A 25158-nucleotide genomic window follows, 5' to 3' on the forward strand; every position below is an offset into this window, starting at 1 on the left:
ATATATTAAGTAATTTTTTATCGAAAATATTAAAAAAATAATAATGTATAACTTATCTGTATATTAGACTACTAGGATGAGACGTTACCAAGATAATAATGTATAACTTATCTTTTTATAACCACGAACAACATTCAAATTGACGTCATTAAATGAAGAAAATATCTGTTTTCTGGAAACCATAGAAAAATATGAAAAGCAAATCATGCTTAATAAATGACAATTAATCTTTAAATTAAAAATAATTACGTCATTTAAATTTACAATGACGTAATAAAAATGACGTCATTTACGTGTCAACTTTAGCTTCATCACGTATCAATCGTAAGCATCTTTCAACCCCCCCCCCCCCCTTAATGAAGTTTCGGTTTTTTCCAGTGTTCCCATTTCCCCTTAAAATAATCTGTTCCCGGTTTCCATATATATACCATAAAGCAGCACACCACACCTTAAATCATCTTCATCAATGGAAGAACTTCAAACTCAATTCTTGGCTCAAACCTCAGGTCTCAACAACAAGGGAATGGGAAAGAAGAGGGCTCGTCGTTCATCGGCTAAGGTTGAGAGGAAGATCATTGAGAAGAACAGGCGAAACCAGATGAAGAATTTGCAGTCCAAGCTCTATTCTCTTATCCCCCGTCGTGATTCCAAGGTTTTTTTTTTGGGGGGGGGGTTGAATTTTGTTCTGAATATTGATCTGAATGTGGGTTTTGTTTTGCAGGAGCTATTGTCGCTTCCTGAACAAATAGATGAAGCTGTGAACTACATAAAGAGCTTGAAGACGAGGTTGAATGAGCACAAGGAGAAAAAGGAAGGGCTAATAGGAAGAAAGAGATATTATAAAGGCGCAAATGATACTAACACTACTGCAATTGAAACCACTATAAACTTGAAATCTCCTGAGCTCAAGATTAACGAATTTGGCTCTGCCATGGAGGTTGTTTTGACGACCGGGACAGACAGCCAGTTCATGTTTTATGACATGATTTACATACTAAATCAACATGGAGCCGAAGTACTAAACGCCAGCTTCTCCGCCGTTGGGAATACAGTTTTCCATGTTGTTCATGCTGAGGTAAATTAATTAGCCAATCGCTCTCCTATCTCCGATTTTGGTATCACATTCATATGTGTTTCTTCATCTAATTGAATTGTTTGGTGACAGGTTGGAGCATTTGTTGCAGCAGAAATAATAAAGAAAAAGGTGAACAAATTAGTGCATGGATCCGGCTACGTAGACGACCAACTGCAACAAGAGTTATGGAGCTTCGAAGTCCATCCCGAAATGTGGGATTTGAACTACGAAATCTATCCTGAAACGTGGGATTTCCCAATCATGTGATAATCGTAATGAACAAAAGGGGTGTAGCAGTGAATTAGACAGCAAGGAAGAGCGGACTTAATGATTTTTGCTAGAACTGTATAGCTATCTAGCTTGGCTGCCTGCTGCTGGCTGCTGCTGCTTCATCAAAATTTTGTTCATGACTGAATAATAATATAGATCATGAATGATGAATCCCTACAATGGATACCAATCATGCCATGATATTGTCTTTTGTTTTCTTGGTCACTTGATGTAGTATTGATTAATGGAGCCTTTCCAAGTTCTTGTGTATGTTTTTTTGAATTTTTTTTTTGGTAATGGAAAACTAGATTTTGATTGATTTCTGTTGAAACTTTATTTTGAGTCTCTATTATTAAGTAATGTAATTGTACAAGGTCTCAGCATATAAGTGAATTCAGGGAACTAACTCTAGCTGTTCTTGTTTCTTCATCTGTTTTTATTCCTTGTTTCTATTGCTTAAATCTTTCTGGTTGTAGTTCATCGTCGATGCTCATCATGTTTATCGCCGACCGTCGTCATAGTATCATTCGTCGACGGTCCTGAAGCCATTGTTCTTCCACTGCTGTCATTCAGATCTGGTTCTTAGTTCATTTGTAAGTTATCTATAGGTGTATGTTTCAACTTGCGGTTGGTCAATCAGTCAGCCAAAGTTACGCTCGTTGATTGATAACATGTTGCAAGAGTGTGCTTTCCTCCTGGCTACTCTCAACAGCGAATCCTCGTCTTCTTACACATTTTGTATGAGCTGAGACGTCTCGGATATTTGGAAGACAGTGTTGAAGTTTTCTGCAGAACGTACGACGACGACAATCGTGAATTTGTATTACAAGCTTCGATCATTAAGGAAAGGTGATCTAAGCATGTGCTGTTACATCTCTTCAATGGAGGAGATATGTGATTCTCTCCCTGCATCCACGTTTTTATTTGCACTTTTGTTGACACATGCAATGGATAGTTTAAGTTAGTAGTTATGAGCTGGCTTTGGAGTAGTATATGTTCAGATGTTATCAAGAAAGTCCATGATTTTTCTAGCACTTCTACTTATTCTAATCATACTTCAAGAACTGTTATTGTGAATTCTTGTGATCTACCATCTTCTCTAGTGTTCTTTAATATTAATTTTGTAACGATTCGAATTTTATATTCAATGTATGAGAGTTGATTAGGAATGATTTTGGGCTGGGATAAGAATCATAATTGGACCCTTGAGACAGGTTTGGTCTGATTATTTTTGCATGGGATTCAAATGTTGAGGGATCAAAAGGGTAATTTACCCATTGAGAAAAATCAAGCTGATTTCCCTCTTGATTTGGTGAGGTCATCGTGCTCTATATGAGGAAGGATGAAACTTTTCCTACCAACTCTTTTCTCCCTACATTTCTCTTGTGTCTTTCTCCCTTCCCTTTGAACCAAACACTTGTCTAGGCATTTGTGATTAGTGGTTAGAATATCAACTCAAGAAAGGTAACAAACATTACATTTAGTTCAAGTGCTTCAAATTAAAATGAGTTCCATATCACTGATTTTGAAGGAAAGAGCTCAAGAGAGGTGTTATAGGGGTGTAGGCTTCATGGCTAGGCTAAGAGAGTTTTAGAACATTTCCATATCTCTAAATTCATTCTTAGCATATATCTTATCATTTGGAATAATTAGATTTCTATTTGGATGTTATTGAGTAACAAAAGAACAATGAGAGCCCTTTAGACCTTGTGACAAAAGTAAAAGATTGGTGGAAGTTGAGCAAAAGTTTTCTTTGGTGATTTTGAGTAAAGATAGAGTATCTTTAGTCTCTTGTAGTATCATGACTATCATAAAAATAATTCCTTGTGGTAGAATGTAACTTTAAAGCTTGTTTTGTTTATTGTACATGTCGTGGCTTAAAATGTTTAATTTAGTGTTTAACATAAGATATTTAAGTGTTAAATGATCGTACATGACCCCTTTGAACTTTAGAAATTTACATTTGACATTAATAGTATCATGCAAAGGAGATTTAGGGGTGATTTTCAAGCATTAGAAGTCATTTTTAGGCTTGGGTATCAATAATGTTCATACAATATCGATACTGGTTGAATGAGTGTAGGAATCAAGGCAACATCAATACCAAGGAGGAGTTTTTAGGTTAAGAGCTTGATAATTTAGGATACGAGTGTGGATGCTCAATTGAGCTTATTATGAGATAATAGTCTAAGAGATATTGAAGGTTCCCTTAAAAGAGTAAAGACTTTAGAATCTCCTTATCATACTAAGCGATAACCTTCAGTTTACCATAGTGCTAGACTCAGATATTTGGGCTTAGGGCCCAATAAATTACCTTCGCGGTGTAAGGATATAGTTATTGATCTTAGTGACATGAGTATGATAGACATTGACCTTAGTGACGTTAGCAAAAATGCTTGTGTGGCCTTAGTGACGATTACTAAATTATACATACTCAATATATTGAATCGTAGTCACAGTGGAACTCCAATACTATATCTATGCGATATGCGATTTTATTGACGAAAGAGAAAATAATACGGATACCCAATATTATATTTATGTGACCTTAGCGGCAATGTTTTTTTTTTGGATAATTCAGAATTTTATTACCCAAATATCAAGGTTTAGTTACAAACAACAACCAATCAATAATACAAAGACAGCTTAATTACACAACCAAAGATTGACTAGACTATACCCCGAGCTTTACAAAGAAAGAAGTTAGTATTATCAAGTCGATTTATGGTCTTGCCCCTAAGACGAATTGCAACTACATCAACAATATCTTTAAGAATAACATCAACAGATCGGTAACGGCCCTGAAATAATCTGTGGTTCCGTTCTTGCCACAAGAAATATATGAAATCATTCCAAGATATCTTCAAAATGGTAGTTAAGAGGGACTTTCCTTTCCAAGAGGAACAAGCACGAGCTACCATTTCATCCCATGTCAAAGCAGAAAAGTTCATCCCATTCATGATAATGATAGATTTCCATATACCAGCAGCCAAGGAGCAATTAGAGAAAAGATGATCTCTCGTTTCTTGATGGGAGTTGCAGTTTATACAAAGACCATCCGTGCTAATTCCCATTTTTTGTAAACGATCTCTTGTAGGTAGTCGATTCAAAATGGTCATCCAAGCAATCAAGCTATGCTTTGGAATATGCAATGGATACCATATTAGATGCTGCCAAATAACCTTTTGCGCTTGCATCTGAATGTTCTCACAGATTTCCTTTGTACGCATGAAACCAGAAGCGATTAAAGGGAAAGCAGTAGTTCTCAATTTTAAAATTCTTTTGATAATTACACATTTGTAAATTATTATGATCTTAGTAGCACGATCTATATGGATATTCTGAAATCACTTGTATATTTACATTCGATGCTAGACAAGATCGAGAGATGATACGACGATGATATATATTATTGTGCTATTCAGTATTGATGATAATAAAAAGTGAAAAAATAAATATTATTTATAATATAAACTCACATGTATTATTTTAAAAAGTTATGTTTAACACATGTTTATATGAAAATATATTTCATTTTCTAAATTTATTTAATAATAATTAAATAATAGGGTGAGGGTTTTTGTAGTAATTAAAGTCCATACATTAGATGGCAGACAAATATAGCTATTTCTCAGTCGAAGTATTTATTCTGAAATTAAGTACGATCAAGATCTTCATGAGTGTCTTCAATATAGGCTAACTAGAAATAATTAGAATACTTAATTTAGGCCAACTTTCTAGCAGCCAGAAACGTGCATCCCCAAACAAACGTTAAGCTAAGCGTAAAACAAGTTGAAATCACACATATAAAGCATGGCTGAACACAATTTGTTATCAAAAGCTAACATTGAAATCGTTTTCTTCTTCTTCATTTTCCGGAACCTCTTTTCCATTTTTTCTCTGATGAGTAATCACCTTTCTTGTGCTATCCTTGTCTTCTTTCTGACCTTATCGGCGGTGTCATCATCTTCCCATGCCGCCATTAATTGGGGTGGAGCAATGTTTCCAAGCATGGTCCGCTATCGAAGTCTTGGTGCAACCCAAACATGTGACGGCCTCCCCGGTGAGTGCCATGGAAACATGGATGAATCCTTTTCAGATGAAACTGCTCGATCGTTAGCCGGAAAAAGATACATTAGCTACCGGGCCTTAAGGCAGAATGCAGTTCCGTGCAACCAAGGTGGGCGATCCTACTATAACTGTGGTGCTTCTGGAGCGGTTAATTCTTACACAAGAGGGTGCAGTGTCATAACCCTCTGCGCTCGGATCACCGATTAAATGATGCAATTCTATTCTACGCTCATAAAATTTCCCATACACTTGTTCTTCATTGTCACGTTTGTAGGCCAAGATTTCCTTCGTTTGATTCATTTATCACTTGTTTCTTCTTCGTCTTCTTCTTCTTCAATATTGGTAGATATAGGTATGCGCTGAGATTTTGTTTTGGACTAGACATGTTACCATTATTATTTTTTAAGTTGTTTATTTAATTAATTATATTTTTTCAGACTGTTCGAAAAGTAAAATGTAATTACATAAAAATGTAATTACTCCTAGTGATTACCGTCTTGTGTAATTACTAGGAATTTTAATTATCTAGACATGTTTGATAAGCATTATGCAATTACATCTTAATTTCTTATGTGATTTTTTGTTGTACAAATTGTAATTATACGATTATATAAGTTTAAATTTTAAATAATATTAATTATTATAAAAAATATTTTTAAATCCTAAAAATATTTTATAAATAATTATTCTGGTTTAATGAACTCTCCCATATGTTACCCTGTTTTATTTATGGTGTAAGATTATTCTGAAACCTGAATTCAGTTGCCGACCAGTCTTTTGCTAAATCAATACTAGGGTAAACTATACTTATGACCACTTAATTATTATTCCTTTTCATTTTGATCATCTATCTTTCAATTTTATCAATCAGACTATGTAACTATTTAAGTGTTGCATTCAAACCATTGGCCGTTAACATTTAACGGAAAAGATCATGTAGCTGTTAAAAAATTGTATAATTACACTTTTAAACCTCGATATTTATATATTCTATTAATTTGATCCTAATTATAATTTAATTTAAAAAATAACCCTCTAAACATAAAATTGGGACCAAATTATACCAATATTTTTAACATCCATGTCATCTCCTCTATCAAATCTTAACGGTTGGTGGCTTAATTGGAAACACGTAAATAGTTAAGTGATTTAGATTGCAAAAATTAAAAGATCAATGAGAAAAATGAAAGGGACAATAGTTAAGTGACCATAGGTATAGTTTACCCTTAATATTTTGTTTTAACTCAACAACCCCCTTTTTGTCCGTTCCCTATCATTTTTCTAGCAGCTGGATATTCTTTATTACGATAAACTACTATTATGTTATTCACATCCTCTCACGCTTGTGTTTCTATTTTTTTAATGAAATTATAATTAATTATTTCAAACTTAATACTAAAATAATATTTTAAAAAGGTTTAATGTTAAACTATAATAATATATATTTTAGCTTAAAATTATGAAATTAAATTTATGATCATTGTTTAAGATTGAGTATGAATTACTCCAAGTTAATAAATGTGCAAATAAAGAATCTATCCTTTATTTTATTTTTTAATCGATTCAAGTCTTTAAGTTTTGAGTTTTGAAGTTAATATAAGAGTTAATTGCATCATTTGTCCTTAAACTATGATCCTCATTTCAAATTGAGCCTTAAAGTTTTGAACATTCTAATTTCATCCTTAAACTATGCTTTCATTTTAAATTAGTCCCCAAACTTTTGAACATACCAAATTCATCCCCAAGCTATAACCCTCATTCTATATTGATCCCTAAACTTTTAAATATTCTAATTTCAACTTTGAAGTTTTGAATGATTTAGGGGGATATTATTGGCATGTACAAAGTTTGGGAACAAATTTAGAATGTGTCATAGTTTAGGGATGAAATTAAAATGTTCAAAAGTTTAGTGATCCGTTTGGAATAAGTCATAGTTTAGAGATGTATGTAGCGATTAACTCTTAATATAATATTAAACTTTTCCTTTGACATTCTTATAAGTGACAGATTTCAATAAAACTTTGTTAATTTTAAGCTAAAATAACAATATTTTAGTCATAAAAAAATTATATTTTGAACTTCAAACTTAAAAAAAAGACTAACCTTTGAATAAAAAGTTAGAACAAAGATTAAAATATATGATCCGTGACTACTTCAATTAATTTGATTGGTTAACCGATTAAATCTATTTAGAAAAAAATATAATGATAATATTATTCATTGTAGTAGTAGTCATTTTGTTTTTTAAAGCATTTTAGTTCATAATATTTTAATTTTTTTCGAAACATATGTTTATTAAATGAAAACTGTTAGTTAATAAACGATCAATATATGTTGTTGATGTGATATTTTTATATGTGTTTAATTATTGATGTGACATGTGTCACATCGATAATTAAACTATGTAAAAATATCATGTTAACAACATGTTTTGAACAATATGTTTTGATCGTTAATCAATTAACAGTTTGAATTCAACATGATATACTTTTACAAAAACTAAAACATTAAAGATTAAAATACTTAAACAATAAGAAGTAAATTAATTATTTATACAAACGTTAAAAGATAAATTTATTATCAGTGACAGGAACCAAAAGATACGTGTATGAAAAAAATATAAATGCAATAAATAAATAGTAGTAATGAATTGCAGGTGAATATTTTAATTTTTAATATATGATGCGGACCAACATTTGTCTAAATTAATAAATTTTGACCCAACAATCCCCTTTTTGTCCGTTACGTAGCCTTTTTCTAGCTAGGGAATTCTGTTTTATGATAAACTCTTCATATATTTTTCACATGCTCCCAGCAAATATTTATCATCAATGAAACACTTTTTTTAAGTTTATAATATTAAAAAGATATAAAAATATCACAAGTCATAATATATATAAATTAAAAATCATAAAATTAAGTGAAATAAAATGATTCAAATAAACTACAACATAATATTTAAGGTAAAACATATTAAATAATAAATATAATTATATAACTATAATCAAAAAAATAAAATTAGGACTTCAAAAATCATTACAAATGATGTTATTTGGTTTAATTTTTTAAAAAAAATAATCCCACATGGCTAAGAAACATAGAAGAGCATCCCAAAAGTTTAAAGAGTAAATATGAGAACTAAACAATCTCACATGACTAAGAAACATATAAGAGCATCCCAACTTACTTCTATAAATAATAGAGGTAATTTGACATTCAAAATCATGGAGCCTTTTGGTGAGCACATAGCAAACTATTTTTTCGCTTCAATTGAGCTCAAATTTTAGGCTTCAATCGAATTTCTAATTTTTTTTTTTGAGTTCGAGCCTTTTCGAGTTCAAGTTTTAATATTATATTTCGAGTTTGAGTTGAACTTGATAATTTTTACCTCGTGAGTTTTTGAGTCGATTTGAGCTTATTTTTACAGTTTTCGAGTTCGAGTCGAGCTCAGCAATACTCGAATTTAACTTGGCTCGTTGAACAAACGACGTCGTTTGATTTAATTTTTTTAAAAAAGAAAAAAAGTGAACCAGCGGTTCAAACCGGTTTTGCTGATTTTCAACCGGTTCACCCCGATTTTAACGGTTTTTCAGCCGATTCTACCGATTTTCAGCCGATTCATTACTAGACCGGTTTTGTGAGGTAACCGGATCGGACATGCCATCGGTTCACGGTTCAACCGGTTGAACCAGCCGGTCCGATCCGGTTTTGATAATCATGTTTATTATAGTTTTAATGGTAAAAAGTATTTAAATTAAAAAAAATAATATATTTTTAATTTCATTTGATATTTAATATAATTTTTAAATTAAAAAAGTTATTTTGAATATTTGAATCGAAAACTGTTATTGATCATTATGATGCTAATATAATAGTTCAATATATTGACATAAGATTTCACGAAGTTGATATGACAGATTACAGTCCACAATGATGATATTGCGGTCCACGATTCTAACATGACAAATCATAGTATTAATGAACGATGTGGTAGTCTACGGTCATAGATAAACCAAGAGAGGAGCGGGTGGGGATGGTTGTCTCATTTAAAATTTTTAAATTCTCTTATATTTTAGATTTATTCTTTGTATGTTCTATTAATAATATATTTTTGCTCTCCTAAAATTTTATAAGTTCGTCATCCCTTAAAATTTTATAATTTTATTTACTCTAACATCAAATAATGTGTTTGTCATTGTCTACAGTGGAGAATGACGTGGTAAATAGACATACAAAATCTATCCCTTAAAATTTTATAATTTTATTTACTCTAACATCAAATAATGTGTTTGTCATTGTCTACAGTGGAGAATGACGTGGTAGATAGACATACAAAATCTTTTAAAAGTTTGAGGACTTATTTAATTAAAAATATAAAAAATTAATTATTTAAATATTTAAAATATAATAAATTATTAAAATATTTAAAATTAAATAATAAATTAAAATCTATTAAAAATTCCAAAATTAAAAAAATCAAAAGCTATAATATGATAAATTACAAATTATTAAAAATAATTTACAAATAGAAAAATTAAGTTAGGAAGATTGTCTCATAAAAAGCCTTTATAATATTCAATCTGAATTTTACAATCAATAGATTGAAAACTAGCGGTTATACTAAAAAAATATTAAAAAAATATAAATCTATTGCTATTTTATTGAATATATTTTAATTAAAAAATATAATAATATTATTTATATATTTTTAATACTTTATATATATAGGCACAATGACCATGTAATTTTTCATCTAGTCACACACATATCATTTAGGTCATAACGAAAGAAAAAATATATTCAATCGAGAGTTTTTATACAGTCAATATTTTAACAATCCAACAGATAAATTTTATGTTCTATTCATGTAGATTATACTATCAAGTTTTAAGAAAATTAAAAATATCTAACTATTTATTTTAGAGTAAAGTACACAAATGGTCATTTGACTATATGATACTATTTTGTTGAGTCCTCCAACTATTAATAGTTATAAAATGGTCGCCGACTATATCCAACTGCTTTGTTTAGTCCCTCGACTATTAAAAGTTACAAAATTGTCACTCGACTATTCATTATATTTTGAACTCATTCTTTTCTGTTAAAAAATCAATGACAGTTTGAGTTGGACGTTGACATGCTGACTGATATATGATAAAATCTGATCTAATAATCTCAAACGACTATTATATCTCAGTCAACATGTTAACGTTGAACTTAGACAATCGTTAATTTTTTAATGGAAAAAGACGAGTTTGGAACATAATGAATAGTTGGGTGACCATTTTGTAACTTTTAATAGTCAAGGGACTCAACAAAGTAACTCCCTATAGTCAAGGGATCATTTTATAACTTTTAATAGTCGGGGGACTCGACAAAATAATATCTTATAATCAAGGGACCAATTGTGTACTTTACCATTTATTTTTTGTAAAAACTTTTTTTCTTCATAAAATTAACTAATTTTATTAAGGAAAAATACCCAAAATTATAATGAGGGCCTTACAATTAGAATCATAAACTAGACACATTAGGATATTCTTCTATAACTATCAAGACAAAAAAACTAGCCACTTAAGATCATATATGAACCATACAATGAAAAGGTGAAAAACTCATTCAAGAAACCTTGAACAATAGGTAAATACGGACATATTTGATTGTTGGGGATTAAACCATTGAAAGGCAAACGACAAACGAAAATTAGAGTAAAACATTATGAGAAAATCATCTACGAACGCAAGTTGCATATCCAAATCTAATTCGAAGGTTCATAACATGGAAGACAAGTGGGATAACAAATGAGCGTCATCTTGATCAATCACGACAACGTAAATCTAATCGTGAGAAAAATAAACGACAAAAACGAAAAAAATATAAAACTGAAAAACATACCAAAAGGCAGAGCAAACATGTCATGAAGACAAAAAAAATTGTGTCATAAAGCAAAATTATTAGAAAAATATAAAAATATGATATACAAGAAAAGAACAAAGAAAATATACGGCGACAACCAATACTAAGATTAGTGTTGCCGCCTACTATAAAAAAATTAAAAAGAAAGGAACAAGTGACTTAGAGAAAAAAAAGAAGCGGTGCTAGTATTTTATCTTTAAGCAAAGTCAGTGGTTCAAACCTTGGCATTTGTGAATGATGTAAACTAGGTTGGAAGGGTTACCCTCGCCTCTGTAATACGTGATCTGGATTAGTCGATCAATAAATCGGATATCAGTGATTAATTTAAAACTTTCTAACCACTAAATATATGTTATTGTAAATATTACTTTGGATTGACATGATAAAATATTGTATTGATTCAAAATTTATATGTATAATGAGTACAATTATATTAATAATTTTTTTGATCATTTTATTATTTTCTAATCAATTCATAATCAGAAGTCATCCCAAAATTTACATCATCAATTAACAATAAAGTGGATGAAATTTTAAACTGAGAGATCATAGTACATGAACTAATTTAATGTAAAACATAGTACAAGAACTATTATTGTAATTTTAAATAATGTAATACAATTTAAATTAAACTTTATTTATAACTAAACTGTCAAGATTAGACACCTACTAATCTTGTCCATTGCTTGATCTGGCAAATAAAAAATTAAAGACGCTTGGTTATAAAAGGGCCATTCTTGTAAACAAACATGTGTATAACAAATTAATATAGTACACAGAAATGGCTTTGTCAGCCACTAGCCTCATCCTCTTCCCCCATGTGAACCCTAACCAAAAAATGATCCCTATCAATATTCGTTGTCGAGTAGTTGAATCCGATAATCGTTCTTTCAACGGTAGTTTCCGTATCCGCTGCGCCGTGTCGTCGGACACTCGAGTTTCTGATTCTGATCAGCCACGAGACGGATGACGTTCAGCGAATTACCAGTCAACTATTTGGAGCTACGACTTCCTTTAGTCCTTGAAGAATGATCACGCCGTAATTATATTTCGTGCCATCTTGTGCAAAATAACAGCAACCCATTTCCCTTTCTTTCCTTGTTTGCTTAATTATTTGGTGCTGAATTCGCAGGATGCCATATACAAAGAGAGAGCAGCTAAGTTAGAGAAGGAACTGAGGTTTGCTATTAATGATGAAGATGCAGAGCCAGTGAACTTTCTTGAACTGATTGATGACATCCAACGGCTGGGTCTGTGGCATCGTTTTGAGATGGATATCGGTGGAGCCCTTCGGAAATTTGAGTCTTCGGACGACGGCGGTGTCGCAGAGGAGTATAGTCTGCATGCAGCAGCTCTGAGATTCAGGCTTTTCAGGCAACATGGTTACGAGATCTCTCAAGGTAAGCGTTGAATCCTTTGAAAATGGAATTTTCTTTCAAAGTTGCATTGATGTTGATAAATTGTCCGGATGCAGATGTCTTTAAAGCTTTCAAGGACAATAAGGGAAACTTCAAGGGATGCCTTCATAAGGATGTCAAAGGAATGTTGAGTTTTTATGAAGCTTCACATCTTGCCTTTGAAGGAGAAGATCTTATGGATGAAGCCCTCACATTTTCACGAATGCATCTCATGGATTTACGGTGTGTTAATAATCTAGAAAAAGGTTTATTAGAAGAGGTGAGCCGCACGTTGGAGCTCCCGTTGCATCGAAGAATGCTCAGGCTAGAAGCTTGGTGGTACATCGAAGCTTATAGCAGAAGGGCTACGGCAAATCCAACCCTACTCGAACTGGCAAAGCTGGATTTCAACATGGTGCAATCAACACATCAAGAAGATCTCAAGAAGATGGCAAGGTACAACGATTAATACGTAAAAATAATTTATTTTGTTTTTCACTTGCAGCTTTGACAAGATCGGTTTCATGTTTGATTAGATGGTGGATAGGTATGGGGCTAGCGAGCAAGTTGAATTTCGCAAGGGATAGGCTCGTGGAATGTTTCTTCTGGTCGATCGGAGTGGTTTCGAAACCCTAATTTACGAATTGTCGAAAAAGTCTAACCAAAGTGGCTTCCATGGTAACTATAATTGACGATGTTTACGGCACTTTGGATGAACTCGAGTTATTTACTGGTGCCGTTCAAAGGTGGGATGTTGGTGCTGCGAAAAATCTTCCCAAGTGTATGGAGCTATGCTTTCTTGCTCTTTATAACTCTGTTAACGAAATGGCTTACCAAACTCTTAGAGATCACGGACAAAACAACATCTCATACTTAACAAAAGCGTGGACTGATCTGTGCAAAGCATTCCTGAAAGAAGCAAAGTGGGAACACAGTAAACATGTTCCAACATTCCAAGACTATCTTGAAAACGCCTGGATATCTGTGTCTGGACATGCTTTTTTAGTACACGCCTACTTTTTACAAAATTCAAGCATCACTGGTGAGACATTTGACAGCTTGGAACAATACCATGATGTCCTTCGTTTTCCATCCACTATATTTCGACTCTGCAATGACTTGGGAACTTCAAAGGATGAGTTGGAAAGAGGTGAAAGTGCGAACTCGATAACATGCTATATGAAGGAAACCGGTTGCTCGGAGGATGAGGCTCGACAACATATAAGTGATTTAATCGATAGTTATTGGAAAAAGATGAATAGATGCCGAGTTGATGGCTCCACATTTGCAAAACAATTATTAGAAACAGGTATTAATCTGGCTTGGATTTCCCAATGCACATACCAACATGGAGATGTTCATGGATGTCCAGATTATCTGTCTGAGAAACGAGTTCAATCATTTGATTATTGACCCTATTTCTATCGACTAAATAACAATTTCATAAGTTATGCATTTTGCGGCTAAGAGGCAAAGTTAGGGGATGGCAGGTCATGCCACTAATGGATTAACATCTTCGACCTTTGTTTATTGGATAATCAGGATCAGATAAACCTGGTGTAATTATGATCAAATTATTATTTTTTAATTTTTTTTCAACCAACAACTAGTTGGTCTAATAGGATGAGACATTAGATTTCTTAAGCAAGGTCGATGGTTCAAACCTTGGCGTTTTCGAATAGACCAAACTAGGTTGGAAGGGTCACCATTTCCTCTGCAGTACCCAATTTGAATTATTCGATTGATTAATTTAAAAAATGTATATTTTTCATTTGGATAAGAATTGAATCATGGGTTTCATTTGCATTCGGATTTTATTCGTTTGGGACTTTTTCTTTTCTTTTTCTCTTTTTCTTATAATTTGAATTATATTTTTTTATTTAATTAATCTTTTCCTTTTCGATAAAAATGGTGTGATTTCTTCTTCTCTTATAATAGGTTCTGTGTTTGCTATTATAGTACGTATTTTATTTTTTTAGGGTCAAATTTGACATTATCTTTCTAAATTCAAATGACATTTATGTACACCCACTTTTTTTTATTATTCTCTTTCTCAAGGTAAACCCGTCCAAAAAGATTAAGAGGGCTTGTGCTACATTTTTAAAATTAGATCTCTAAAATATTTTATAATAAAATAAAATTATAAAATATCAAAATTTATCGTATTACGATTATTTTATATAAAATAAAATAAAAATTTAAACATATGAAATTAGAAAATGTCACAAAATAACTCTATAATCGTGACATTTTATTTAAAAAGATTCATTATTTAAACACTCTTAAAAGTAAAATCAAGGTATTTTTTTAAAGGGTTAAGACTCCAAATTTGGGGCTGTCTTAAGATTTCGTCTTGGCTAATTCAAACGGCCCGGATTGTATATAACCGGATAGTATAACCGGTTTGGGAAAAAATTGGACGACCGAATTTTTTACCGGATTAAAAACCGGTTTGAAAAAAACGGGATAAAAAACCAATTTTTTATCCGGAAAAAAATCCGGTCTGGGGTTTAAAAATCCAGTCTGGGGTTTAAAAAATTGGATGACCGGATTTTTATCGGATTAAAAACCGGGTTTTTTTTTCAAACCGAAACCAGTTACATCATCCGACCCTCTAAATCGGTTATGATCCGAACCAGTTTTTTTATAAACTAGATTTTTGACTTAATAAAAAAATCGGATCAATTTTTATATGATATCTGATCCGAATCAAATTTAAATTTAACTATGTGCATCTCTAATTACACACTTAACTGTGATAGATAAATCTTTTATCGAAAATTTTCTGCATAGACAAAAACTAAAATTCAAAATTTATTTATGTGATTATTACTTAAATCATCAGTTGGTACGTATACCAATTTTCTCACCGTACAAACCACAGAATTTATAGTCGGGTCCACAGCTATGAAATAATTATGGCTCTTGGCCATTGACGTAACATAAAAATCTTCATCAAGGAACCTTTTGGCCATATAAACAAATATCAAATTTGTTGAGCGTGAATTAATATCATTAAATTAATTTATAAAATATTAAATTATAATATTATAAATTAATTAAAATTTTAAATATAATATAATTTAATTAAAATATAATATTTATAAAACATTAATTTTTATAATCTTATTTTAATTATAATTAGATCAAATAATAATTTAAAAAATTTATAAACTCTAATTTATTTTCATAACTTTAAATCTTTTACCGTCGCATCGTCTTCGTCACCTCGCCACCGTAGCCGCCACTGGTATCATTTTTGGTTGGCGATTTAATCTTTGTTGTTCGTCGTTGGTGAAAGATCGTTCGACGTTTTCAAATATGGCGAGTAAGGTGAAAAGTTCGTTTGCGAGAAATTGTGTTACGGTGATCATTTTCAATATCCCAGAGTTTCTTCATCATAAAGGTGTCTGGCTATAATTCGATAAATATGGCGAGGTGGTCGATTCTTTTATCCCTAACAAGAGAAGCAAGGGAGGTAGTAGGTTTGGCTTTGTTCGCTTCACCAGATTGGAGGATGCGAGGAAAGCTATCATCTGCACTGATAGATCTAGGATTCATGGTAATCAAGTTAGAGTGTTCATGGCGAGATTTCAATCTCGTGAAGCTTTCTGGAGAAAGAAGTTATCGGGTTCAAATCCAGCTGAGGAAAAGAACAGAGTGATGGAAGATTTGTCTTCTGAGGCCCCCATTGTTAGTGTTGTCGACGAGGATAAGCTACTCTTAAAGATTGTCTGGTAGGTTGGTGTAGAAAATTTATGAAAGTGAAAGAGTTGGCTTCTATTATGCACAAAGAAGGAATATTAGGTCTGAAAATTATGAGGTTAAGTGGATTAGCTATTTTAATTATATTTGAAGATGAAGAGGGTAGGGATTATACTCTATATAATTAGTCCAGAGCGTTGAACATCTGCTTTGACAAAGTGGAAGTGTGGTCGGAGAATTTTCAGTGCAGTAGCCACCGAGCATGGTTATCGTGCAGAGGTATTCCACCGTTTGTGTGGAGTCATTCCACATTCAGAAACAACGCAGGTAAATGGGGAGAACTTATCTCCATTGAGGAAGAGACCTTAAATGCCAGCTCGTTTGATAGGGCTTTGTTTCAGATCATTACGAAATGCCAAGATCGAGTGGAAGATTCTTTTGATTTGATAGTCGGGGATAGGAGTTTTACTGTATTTGTTTCTGAGTTCGAACCTTGTTTCAATCCAGAGTCAGTTTGGGAAGATTCGTCTGTGATGGATTTGGCGTGTGCCTCTCCGTCTTCCACGTTAGGGGAGATCGTAGATGTCTCGCCAATAATGACTCCCGAGATGGAAGTATGTGCATGTATGACTTCTCAAGTTTCCACAGAAATGGAGGTTGGGCTGGTAGAGGTTCGTGTTCTCCTTGATGGTTTGATTGCTGGAGGTGGAACGTGGGTTTCAGTTGCGGAGAAAGCAGGTGTAACTTCTCGCGACGAAGAGTTATGGGCTTATGGTTTCAATTCCCAGACAGGTCGTAATGAGGTAGATGCGCATGCCTTTCTTGGTCAGAGGAATGGCGTTTCCAATCATTTGGACGTATTTACAAGGTCGAAAGTGGGCTATGAGGTGGATTATTGTGCTATTTTTAAAAGCATTTTGCATGAAGTGCTGCCTACTGTCGGGCATTTGAACATGGGCATTAACGAATTCATGGGGCATCTCGTTTCCCAGGCATTATTTTATGGGATTCATGCGCATGTTACTTTTCAGCAGACAAGTGGTGATTTTATCGCATTGGAGGAATCTAGTAGGGCGCATATGGGCTCCTTGGTGGATTTACGAGATGTGTTGGAAGGCAAGGGGAATCTTGTGTCGTTTGTGCCTATGGATGGACACTCGAATAAGGACATTGAAGATTGCATTGGGCGCTCGGGTTCTGACGGAAATGTTGTTTTTCGTCTGCCCAAGGATAAGGTGTTGTCCAATAGAATTAAAAGGAAGCAACAAAAATTTGGTTCTCTATTGGATATTCAAGACAAAGTTCTTTCGAAAGCTGAGAGATATAGAATAGATCGAGCGTAGAAGAGATTCAATGTGCTGAAATTTGATCTAAATTCCTCCGAATTATCTAGAAGATCGCTATCTGATTCGGATTTAAAGAGAAGGTGAGCTGCTTTTGTTTGTTAAGGAGGATTCTCTGCCTGATATTGTCGGGCATTTTCGCGGTTCTTGTCCTTTCTTCTGTATTGGAACAGTTTCAGCAAATGGGGTTCTGCATGTCTCAGGGATAGTCTTCGTTCATGATCTGGTTGCGGCTATTGTTGTGTTTGATGTGTTGGGCTCGTTTCTTTGGTTATGCTGGCGGTTAACGATCCCTTTTAGTTCAAAGTTTATTGTATTAGTTTGTTGTGTTGTATTTTCTTATATGGTTTTGGGATTGTTTTAGGGTGGGTGTATGGTTTGTTTGATGTTTCAGCTTTGTGTGTGTTGATCCTTACCACCTTAAGACACACTCTTTTTTCTCCATTTAGGATTAATGAGGTTTTTTTAATGAGATTTTCGATGTGGTTTACTTTATAATTGTTCTCAATACAAAGTACCTTTTTACAAAAAAAAAAAGATGATACCAATAATACGACGATGGTGACAATGACGATGGTGACGATCGAGAGGACAACATCATTCTAACGCAATTAATCCAAAATTTGTCTATAACTTTGCTTTTAAGTTAAAGACCATTTGACCCTCTAATATTATATCGCGATTCTTCCATGTCGGTGACACTTGTCAATTTTAACACCTTTTCATGAAAAAAAAAAACAATTTCAACATCCAAATTTGGCGTTGTACCCCACCTCATTAACACACCAGTGCTAGTACCTGATATTTTGCGTCTTCACAATTTAAGTTTTAGCATAATCTACATAAATGGTGTCTTAATTATAGAGAATTATTTTATTGAGTCTCTCAACTATTAAAAATTATAAAATAATCACTTGATTATTATTAAGTTTCAAATTTATCATTTTTTTTGTCAAAAAATTAACGCTAATCTGAACTGAATATTAACGTGATAAGCATTTCATTCATTTGTCCCAAGTAATATGCTAGATACATATCTTCTAGAAGATTGTTACCATATCATTTCTTCTCTTTGCCGACGTGTAATAAAAATGACAAGTTTGATATTTTAATAATATCGTCAAGTCTTTTTAAAATTAAGATATTTTTCTTCTATTAATAATTTTTTATCGAAATATAATTTGAGTAAAGCTATATTAATACAGATGATCATTCATTATGATCAATTACATTTTTAATTGTTATAATCAACTATCGTTAAATAATAATATTTTTAAATTATATTATTTTGATCTGTAAGGTTAAATACGATCTTTCGTGTGGAGAGGATAGCGGTCATTACAACCTGAAAACATTTCCGAAGTATATTAGGTATTTATGGAAACTTATACACACAATTGAGAAGATGTTGATCACAAAACCGACTAAAGAGCTTGCGTCTACCCTAGCATAGCCTAATCTCAACGTTGTAAATGCTTTAGAGTTGGGATGGACTGACCGGGATGATTGTACGATTGCTTTGGAAAATTTTAAATTATAATATATATATATATATTGATATTTTATTTTCATCCCTTAAAATTTTATAAATCTATTATTTTTAAAAATTTTAAAAATTATTTTTTAAAATAAAATTTTACGTCTGTTCCTACTCTAGAGTGAAAATAAAATATACTGCCTCAAAGAAGAAATCATGAATCGGAACGTATATTTATTTTACTGATAAGAAAAATAAAAATGGCTCATTTAGTTATAATATTTTCTACGCTTCTTGTTAAGGAATAGGTGGAAGTTTAGATCTTGGTTGTTATGTATATTGATCTAGAAAGAAGAATGAGGATATAGTATTTACAATTCTCAAACTAGTCCATCAAATAATAAAATGAAGGGTAAAATAGACTGTTTCTCATTGAATTATACTATCTCTCCTATTTTGTTCACCATACTTTCAATTTTTCTAATTATTCATTAAACTTTTGAATTGCTCATGTTTTAATCATTCTGAATTATTTTATTATTATTTTTGTATGATGTGACATTTTTATTATTATTTAATTTAAAATAATTGAAAATATAAAATAAAAACAGAAAATGGACAGACGCCATTGTCAACCATCGTAGATGGTGGTCGTTCGGTCCCAAATTGTATGGGTCATACGTGTTTCATCCCTCTGAGTCAGAATTCAATGGTTGTTTCACCAGAACATGTCCCAAAACCCATGAATATCGATTGAAACATTTCGGCTTCCTCACTTTCGATCTTTAATTCATGGACTTCGGAGCAAGTTTCGGTAAAATGGAGGGCGGATTCAGGAAACCTAATTCCATAAGATTTTTTTTCTCTAAAATAAATATCTACTAATTGAATAAATTTAATTATCAAGTAATCTTCAACTACTGAAATTTCAATAAAATATAATTAATTACTAACTAAGAGTTGGATCAATGTTTAATAATATTTTTCTCCCTCTTGTATAAATACTCATTATTATAATAAATACTTTTTAAAAGTTCAAGAGATCTAGTTAAAAATCTTCTTTATATTTGAATCAAGCCAATGATTTCTTTTTTTTAGAAGAAACACTCGTTATATTTCAATGGTATCAAAGATTACATTTTGTTTGATACATTTCGGCTCGTCATAAACAATCAAAAAGAATTTGTAAAAGTCCAACTAACGAGACCGTGGGCAATCTTATTCACCTCTCGGTTAACAAAATGCCCCTCGAGTGTTGGATAACTATAAAATATCTCACAGTTTTGTTGAGCATCAATCTGATCACTGAAATGTCCATATTTGAGTTTTTCAATCAATTAACAATTGATCTGGCATCACCTTTAATCGCCGCCCGTTCCCATCCATTTTCGATTGCCAAACGTAGGTCCTCGATGAAGGCAGTTGTAACATCCTCAATACCGGGTTAGTGACTAAATTGTAAATTTACGAAATTTGACGCTTAAAGTAGAATAATTGGATAGTTTAAAGACTTATATGAAAATTATGGTGTAGAATCAAATTGAAAAGAAGAAGGAATAGAAGGATTGAATGGTCATTTACAAGGAAAATAATTAACTTTGGTTATGATTATATTAACCCACGTGGAGTGAAGAGGGAAACACACAAGTTTCCAGAGTTCTCATCTTCTTCATCTTCATTCCTACGTGATAACCAAGCTAAAGGTAAGAATTCTTATTAGTTTCTTATTAGCTGAAATTAAGGTTTGGTTTTGATCATGAGACGATAATTAACCTTAAAGAAAGCTTAATTTATCTTAAAATAACAAGATGAAGGGTGTAGAAAGAATTAAAGGTTAGGAGTTCTTGAATGAAATTTTGAAATAAAGTTCATAATGAGAATTGGAAGTTGAATTTGACTTGTCACCAACTTGATTAAGGAATATGAAGTGTTAGAATTAGATTTAGAACATGTTGGAATTTGAGTGAGATTCTTGAATTCTATGTGGAGGATTGGATTTTGAAGTTTAAAAGGTATTGAATGAGTATTAATTAGTTTAAGTAAGTGTATGCAAGTTAGGGATATTAAAGGAGGTGAAATATGAAGTGTTAAGCTAAAAAGGAAGTGAATTTCGTGCTCAAAATATAAATGCTGGGCAGTGTGCATCGGTACACATTCAATGGGTACCGATGCACTATCAATGGAATAAAAACATCGAATGTAATTTGTGTACCGATGCATAGGTAATGCATCGATGCACTCGTTAAAGGATGCATCGATACACTGTAAAGTGCATCGATACCTACATTATTTAATGGATGAAAATAACCTTTCTTTTAGTCTAAGAAGTGATAGTTTAGAAAATATTGATTAGTATACTGATATGTATCCATGTATTACTATATAGATTTAGAATGTAATCCTGTTCCGGAACAATCGAAGAATTAGGATCAAATCAAATCAAGCAAGGCTAAGGTGAATGCATGTTAGTTATTACATGATGTTTCATGGAAATAAGACTTGCGATAAGTCTTTTTTCCTAGAATAGGATGTATGAACTCGTAATAGGAGCATATGTTTGACATGATGTATGTATGTTAATGGTTATTGCATATGTTATACGATATACATGAGTATAAGTTATTATAATAATGAATGAGTATAAATGGTTTCATAAGAAAGTGAAATAAAGTATGAGAATATATGAAAGTGTTATATGAGTTATATGTTATTGTATGTGTGATATGTTTTGTATGAATATATATATATACTAGTGTGATAGGGTATAGGAACTGGTATAAACGATATATATATATATATATGTGTGTGTGTGTGTGTGTGTGTGTTTACATAATTCATATGATATTGACATATTGACATAATGAATGGTATGTTATGTGATGTATAGGAGAACATATGTGAACAAGATATGTCATGATTGGCTACATGAACATAGGTGGAATAATATAAACTATGAGACATGATATACGTGTTTACATGTATATGTGTTGTATGTTATATGATATAAGAAAAATGTTTACACATACATGCAATATGTGATAGAAGAAAAGGTATGTGTGATCACAAGAGAAATGATATGAGTACATGGACATATGAAACATAAGAATAATGTACATGATATATGATACGAGAGCTATAGGTATAGTTGGCATGCCAAGAGTAATGTACAGTTTACCTATGTTCTAAGGAACATATGGACAGTTTACCTAGGTTCTTCGGGACCTATGGACAGTTGCCGAGGTTCTTTGGGACCTCTGGATAGGTCATTCGGGATATTTATACGAGCTGTGGTGACAACATAGTTATGTACACCCTCAGTGTACTCACATACCTTAAGTTCTCAATAGTGTACATGGGCTAATAAAGAGATTTAATAAGTATACTAATATGATATATATATGTGACTTGTTATATGGAATAAATTACATGATTTATGTAATGATGTATTGCTTGGTTAATGCATGATATGGTAATTACAAATGTTATGTTTAAGAGTGTTAAATTATAAGGATTAATGATATTGAATGTGAAATGTTAAACGTGTTGATAATGATATATATGCATGAGGGTATATGTTACAGAAATGATATAATCGTAATAATTGCTCATGCATTTGGTATGAATTATAGTTGTATTACATGTTTTATATGCCTCACTAAGTCTATGACTTAGCATATAAGCATTTTTACACGTAGGTTCCGAAGAGCAAGAGGATCAAGAATAGGACTTTGCAGAGCAACATATCTTCACTAAATGATCATATCAGAAATAAATTCATAGTATGTATTTTGGTTGAAGTAGAAGTTTTAACATGTACAAAAGTGTAATTTACGTATGCTCTGGTCAATTTTGTAATGTGTTGAACTAAATTATGTAAATATGACTTTTGTGTTAATAGAAATTTAAATTTTCTATGATTTTATATAAATGTACGAACTTTGAAAAGTTAATGTGACACTTCGGACTCGTATCTGGGTCGGTATAGATTGGGGGTGTTATATTTAATGATATCAGAGCTACGGTTTAGCCGATTCTAGGCTTAAACCTGAGTCTAGAGTGTCTGTAGATGTGTACATGCCAACATAATAGTGATAAATTCTAATATGACATGAGTAATAAGTCTGCAGTTATGCTAATAGAGTTATTTGATCATATATTAATAAATGTTTGGACAAGATAGCTCTCGAAGTGAAGCGGGAGATAATAGATTAGCTGAGAGCAGTAATTCACCTGCCCTGGCTAGGCAAGGTGAAGAATAGACACCCTCTGGAGTGACTGTAGGTAATCAAGATATGTTCTTCTGGACGTTGGACGCGGTATTGGCACGTTTCAAACCTTCTGCCTCCTCAACTCAGAGGATGAATGTTGCAAAAGAATTAAAGGGATTATGAGCTCCTGAATTCAAAGGAGAAGCAGAGTAATGTCCAGTTGTTGCGGACCTTTGGCTCAATGATGTGAAGATCATGTTAGAGGGACTTCACTATTCTAATGTGGAGAAGCTAGATGGAGTAGTTTCCTTGCTTCGTGGGCAAGCGAGAATCTGGTGGATGAATGTCACGTTAAGGATGATTAGTGATCAGGTGACATGGTTTTTGTTTGTTGAAGAGTTTAAACATAAGTATATAGGAGATCAGTTCATAAATAAATGAAGCAAGAACTCCTGAATATGAAGCAAATGAACCGCACAGTGTATGAGTGTGAGTTCAACAAATTAAGTCACTTTGCAGCAGAATTGATGCCTACAGAAAAAGATACATGTGAGTGGTTTATTGAGGGCTTGCGCCCAAAACTTAAATAAATGTTAATCGTGTTAAACTTGTCCTCGTTTCAAGAGGTAATAAATCTTTCTAAAGCTCTAGAGAGCTCAAAATGAACGATTTGGGGAGCAAAGAGCCCAATCGTAAAAAAGAATTAGGATTTCATCAATTTCTACACCACCCAATAGAGACAGAGATTCTGAATTTCGATCTCAAGTAAGGTCTGAATCGATGGCGTTCTCTGCTAGGGGATCAAATCAGATGAGAGTGGGATAGACTCAATCGGTAAGGTCTGGTGATGAAAGAGCACAACAGAGACACTGTCAGACTTGTGGAAGATATCATGATGGGACATATAGAGTTAAATCCGGAGCCTGTTTTCGATGTGGGGGAAACAAGACATTTCATGAAAGAGTGTCCATTGGGAATAAGAGAGTCTGTACAGTCAGAACGATCTCTTTCGATGTCACAGAGAGAAAGAGGTAGAAGTCAACCAATAGCTTATACTCAACAGGAAATACGCTCCACTACTAGAATATATAACCTCCAGACCAATGCAGACTGTGATGATTTAGAGATGATAGCAGATATCTTTCTATTGTATGGTAAATATGTTATGATATTGGTTGATTTGGGCTTACATATGCATATACGAGTAGTAAATTGGTGAGAGAATTGAGAATTTAGTTAGAAGTTATTTGTAGTAATATTGTAGATACAAATCCGTTAGGGCACAATGTTCGAGTAAATAAGATATATTAAGGGTGTTCTGTTTGGATTCAGGGAATTGAATTCCCTACTAATCTGATGGACTTACTCTTCGAGGGATTTGAAGTAATATTGGAAAGAGATTAGTTATATATAGCTTGTATGAAAATGTTGATTGTAGAGTGGAAAGGGTAAAGTTAATTAGTTCAGACAGATTGAAAATTTTAGTGTTTAAAGATTTTATTTTTTTTGTGATGAGGATATGGTTTTTGAAGAGTTTAAGAATGTGTATATTAGTGAGTAGTTTAAAAGATAAAGGTGGATGGAATGTTTGAATATGAATCAAGGAAATTGTATTAGGGATTAGTAAAAAGGAAGATTTAATAAGTTAAGGAAATAAAGGATGAGTTATTTGATAAGAAAGGATATATATATATGG

General features: G+C 32.5%; 2 protein-coding genes and 1 pseudogene across 2 annotated transcripts; 2 read left to right on the top strand and 1 right to left on the bottom strand.

The window, feature by feature from the left end:
- The first annotated feature begins 449 nt into the window (after window positions 1-449).
- Window positions 450-1355, top strand: LOC120151038 (transcription factor bHLH162-like). The gene is made up of 3 exons (XM_039163593.1): window positions 450-652; window positions 722-1075; window positions 1166-1355. The coding sequence occupies exons 1-3, from the start codon at window positions 467-469 to the stop codon at window positions 1340-1342; spliced, it is 717 nt and encodes a 238-aa protein (XP_039019524.1). The 5' UTR covers window positions 450-466; the 3' UTR covers window positions 1343-1355.
- Window positions 1356-4014: 2659 nt separating this feature from the next.
- LOC120150917 lies at window positions 4015-5358 on the bottom strand. The gene is made up of 2 exons (XM_039163510.1): window positions 5293-5358; window positions 4015-4563 (listed from the first exon to the last, which is right to left on the bottom strand). Exons 1-2 carry the CDS (start codon window positions 5356-5358, stop codon window positions 4015-4017), a joined length of 615 nt encoding a protein of 204 aa, XP_039019441.1.
- On the top strand, window positions 5357-14142 carry LOC120150918 (annotated as a pseudogene).
- Window positions 14143-25158: the final 11016 nt, after the last annotated feature.

Source organism: Hibiscus syriacus, unplaced genomic scaffold (genome assembly GCF_006381635.1).
Source record: "Hibiscus syriacus cultivar Baekdansim isolate YM2019G1 unplaced genomic scaffold, ASM638163v2 tig00111027_pilon, whole genome shotgun sequence".
NCBI lineage: Eukaryota > Viridiplantae > Streptophyta > Magnoliopsida > Malvales > Malvaceae > Hibiscus > Hibiscus syriacus.

Excerpts from the sequence above, each read along its gene's own strand:
- LOC120150917 (XM_039163510.1), bottom strand. The coding sequence starts at position 5,358 with ATGCTTGGAAACATTGCTCCACCCCAATTAATGGCGGCATGGGAAGAT. Across the intron at positions 4,564-5,292 it reads ATGATGACACCGCCGATAAG|GAAATCTGTGAGAACATTCA; the intron begins GTCAGAAAGAAG and ends ATGCGTACAAAG.
- LOC120151038 (XM_039163593.1), top strand. The coding sequence starts at position 467 with ATGGAAGAACTTCAAACTCAATTCTTGGCTCAAACCTCAGGTCTCAAC. Across the intron at positions 653-721 it reads TCCCCCGTCGTGATTCCAAG|GAGCTATTGTCGCTTCCTGA; the intron begins GTTTTTTTTTTG and ends TTTGTTTTGCAG. Across the intron at positions 1,076-1,165 it reads TCCATGTTGTTCATGCTGAG|GTTGGAGCATTTGTTGCAGC; the intron begins GTAAATTAATTA and ends GTTTGGTGACAG.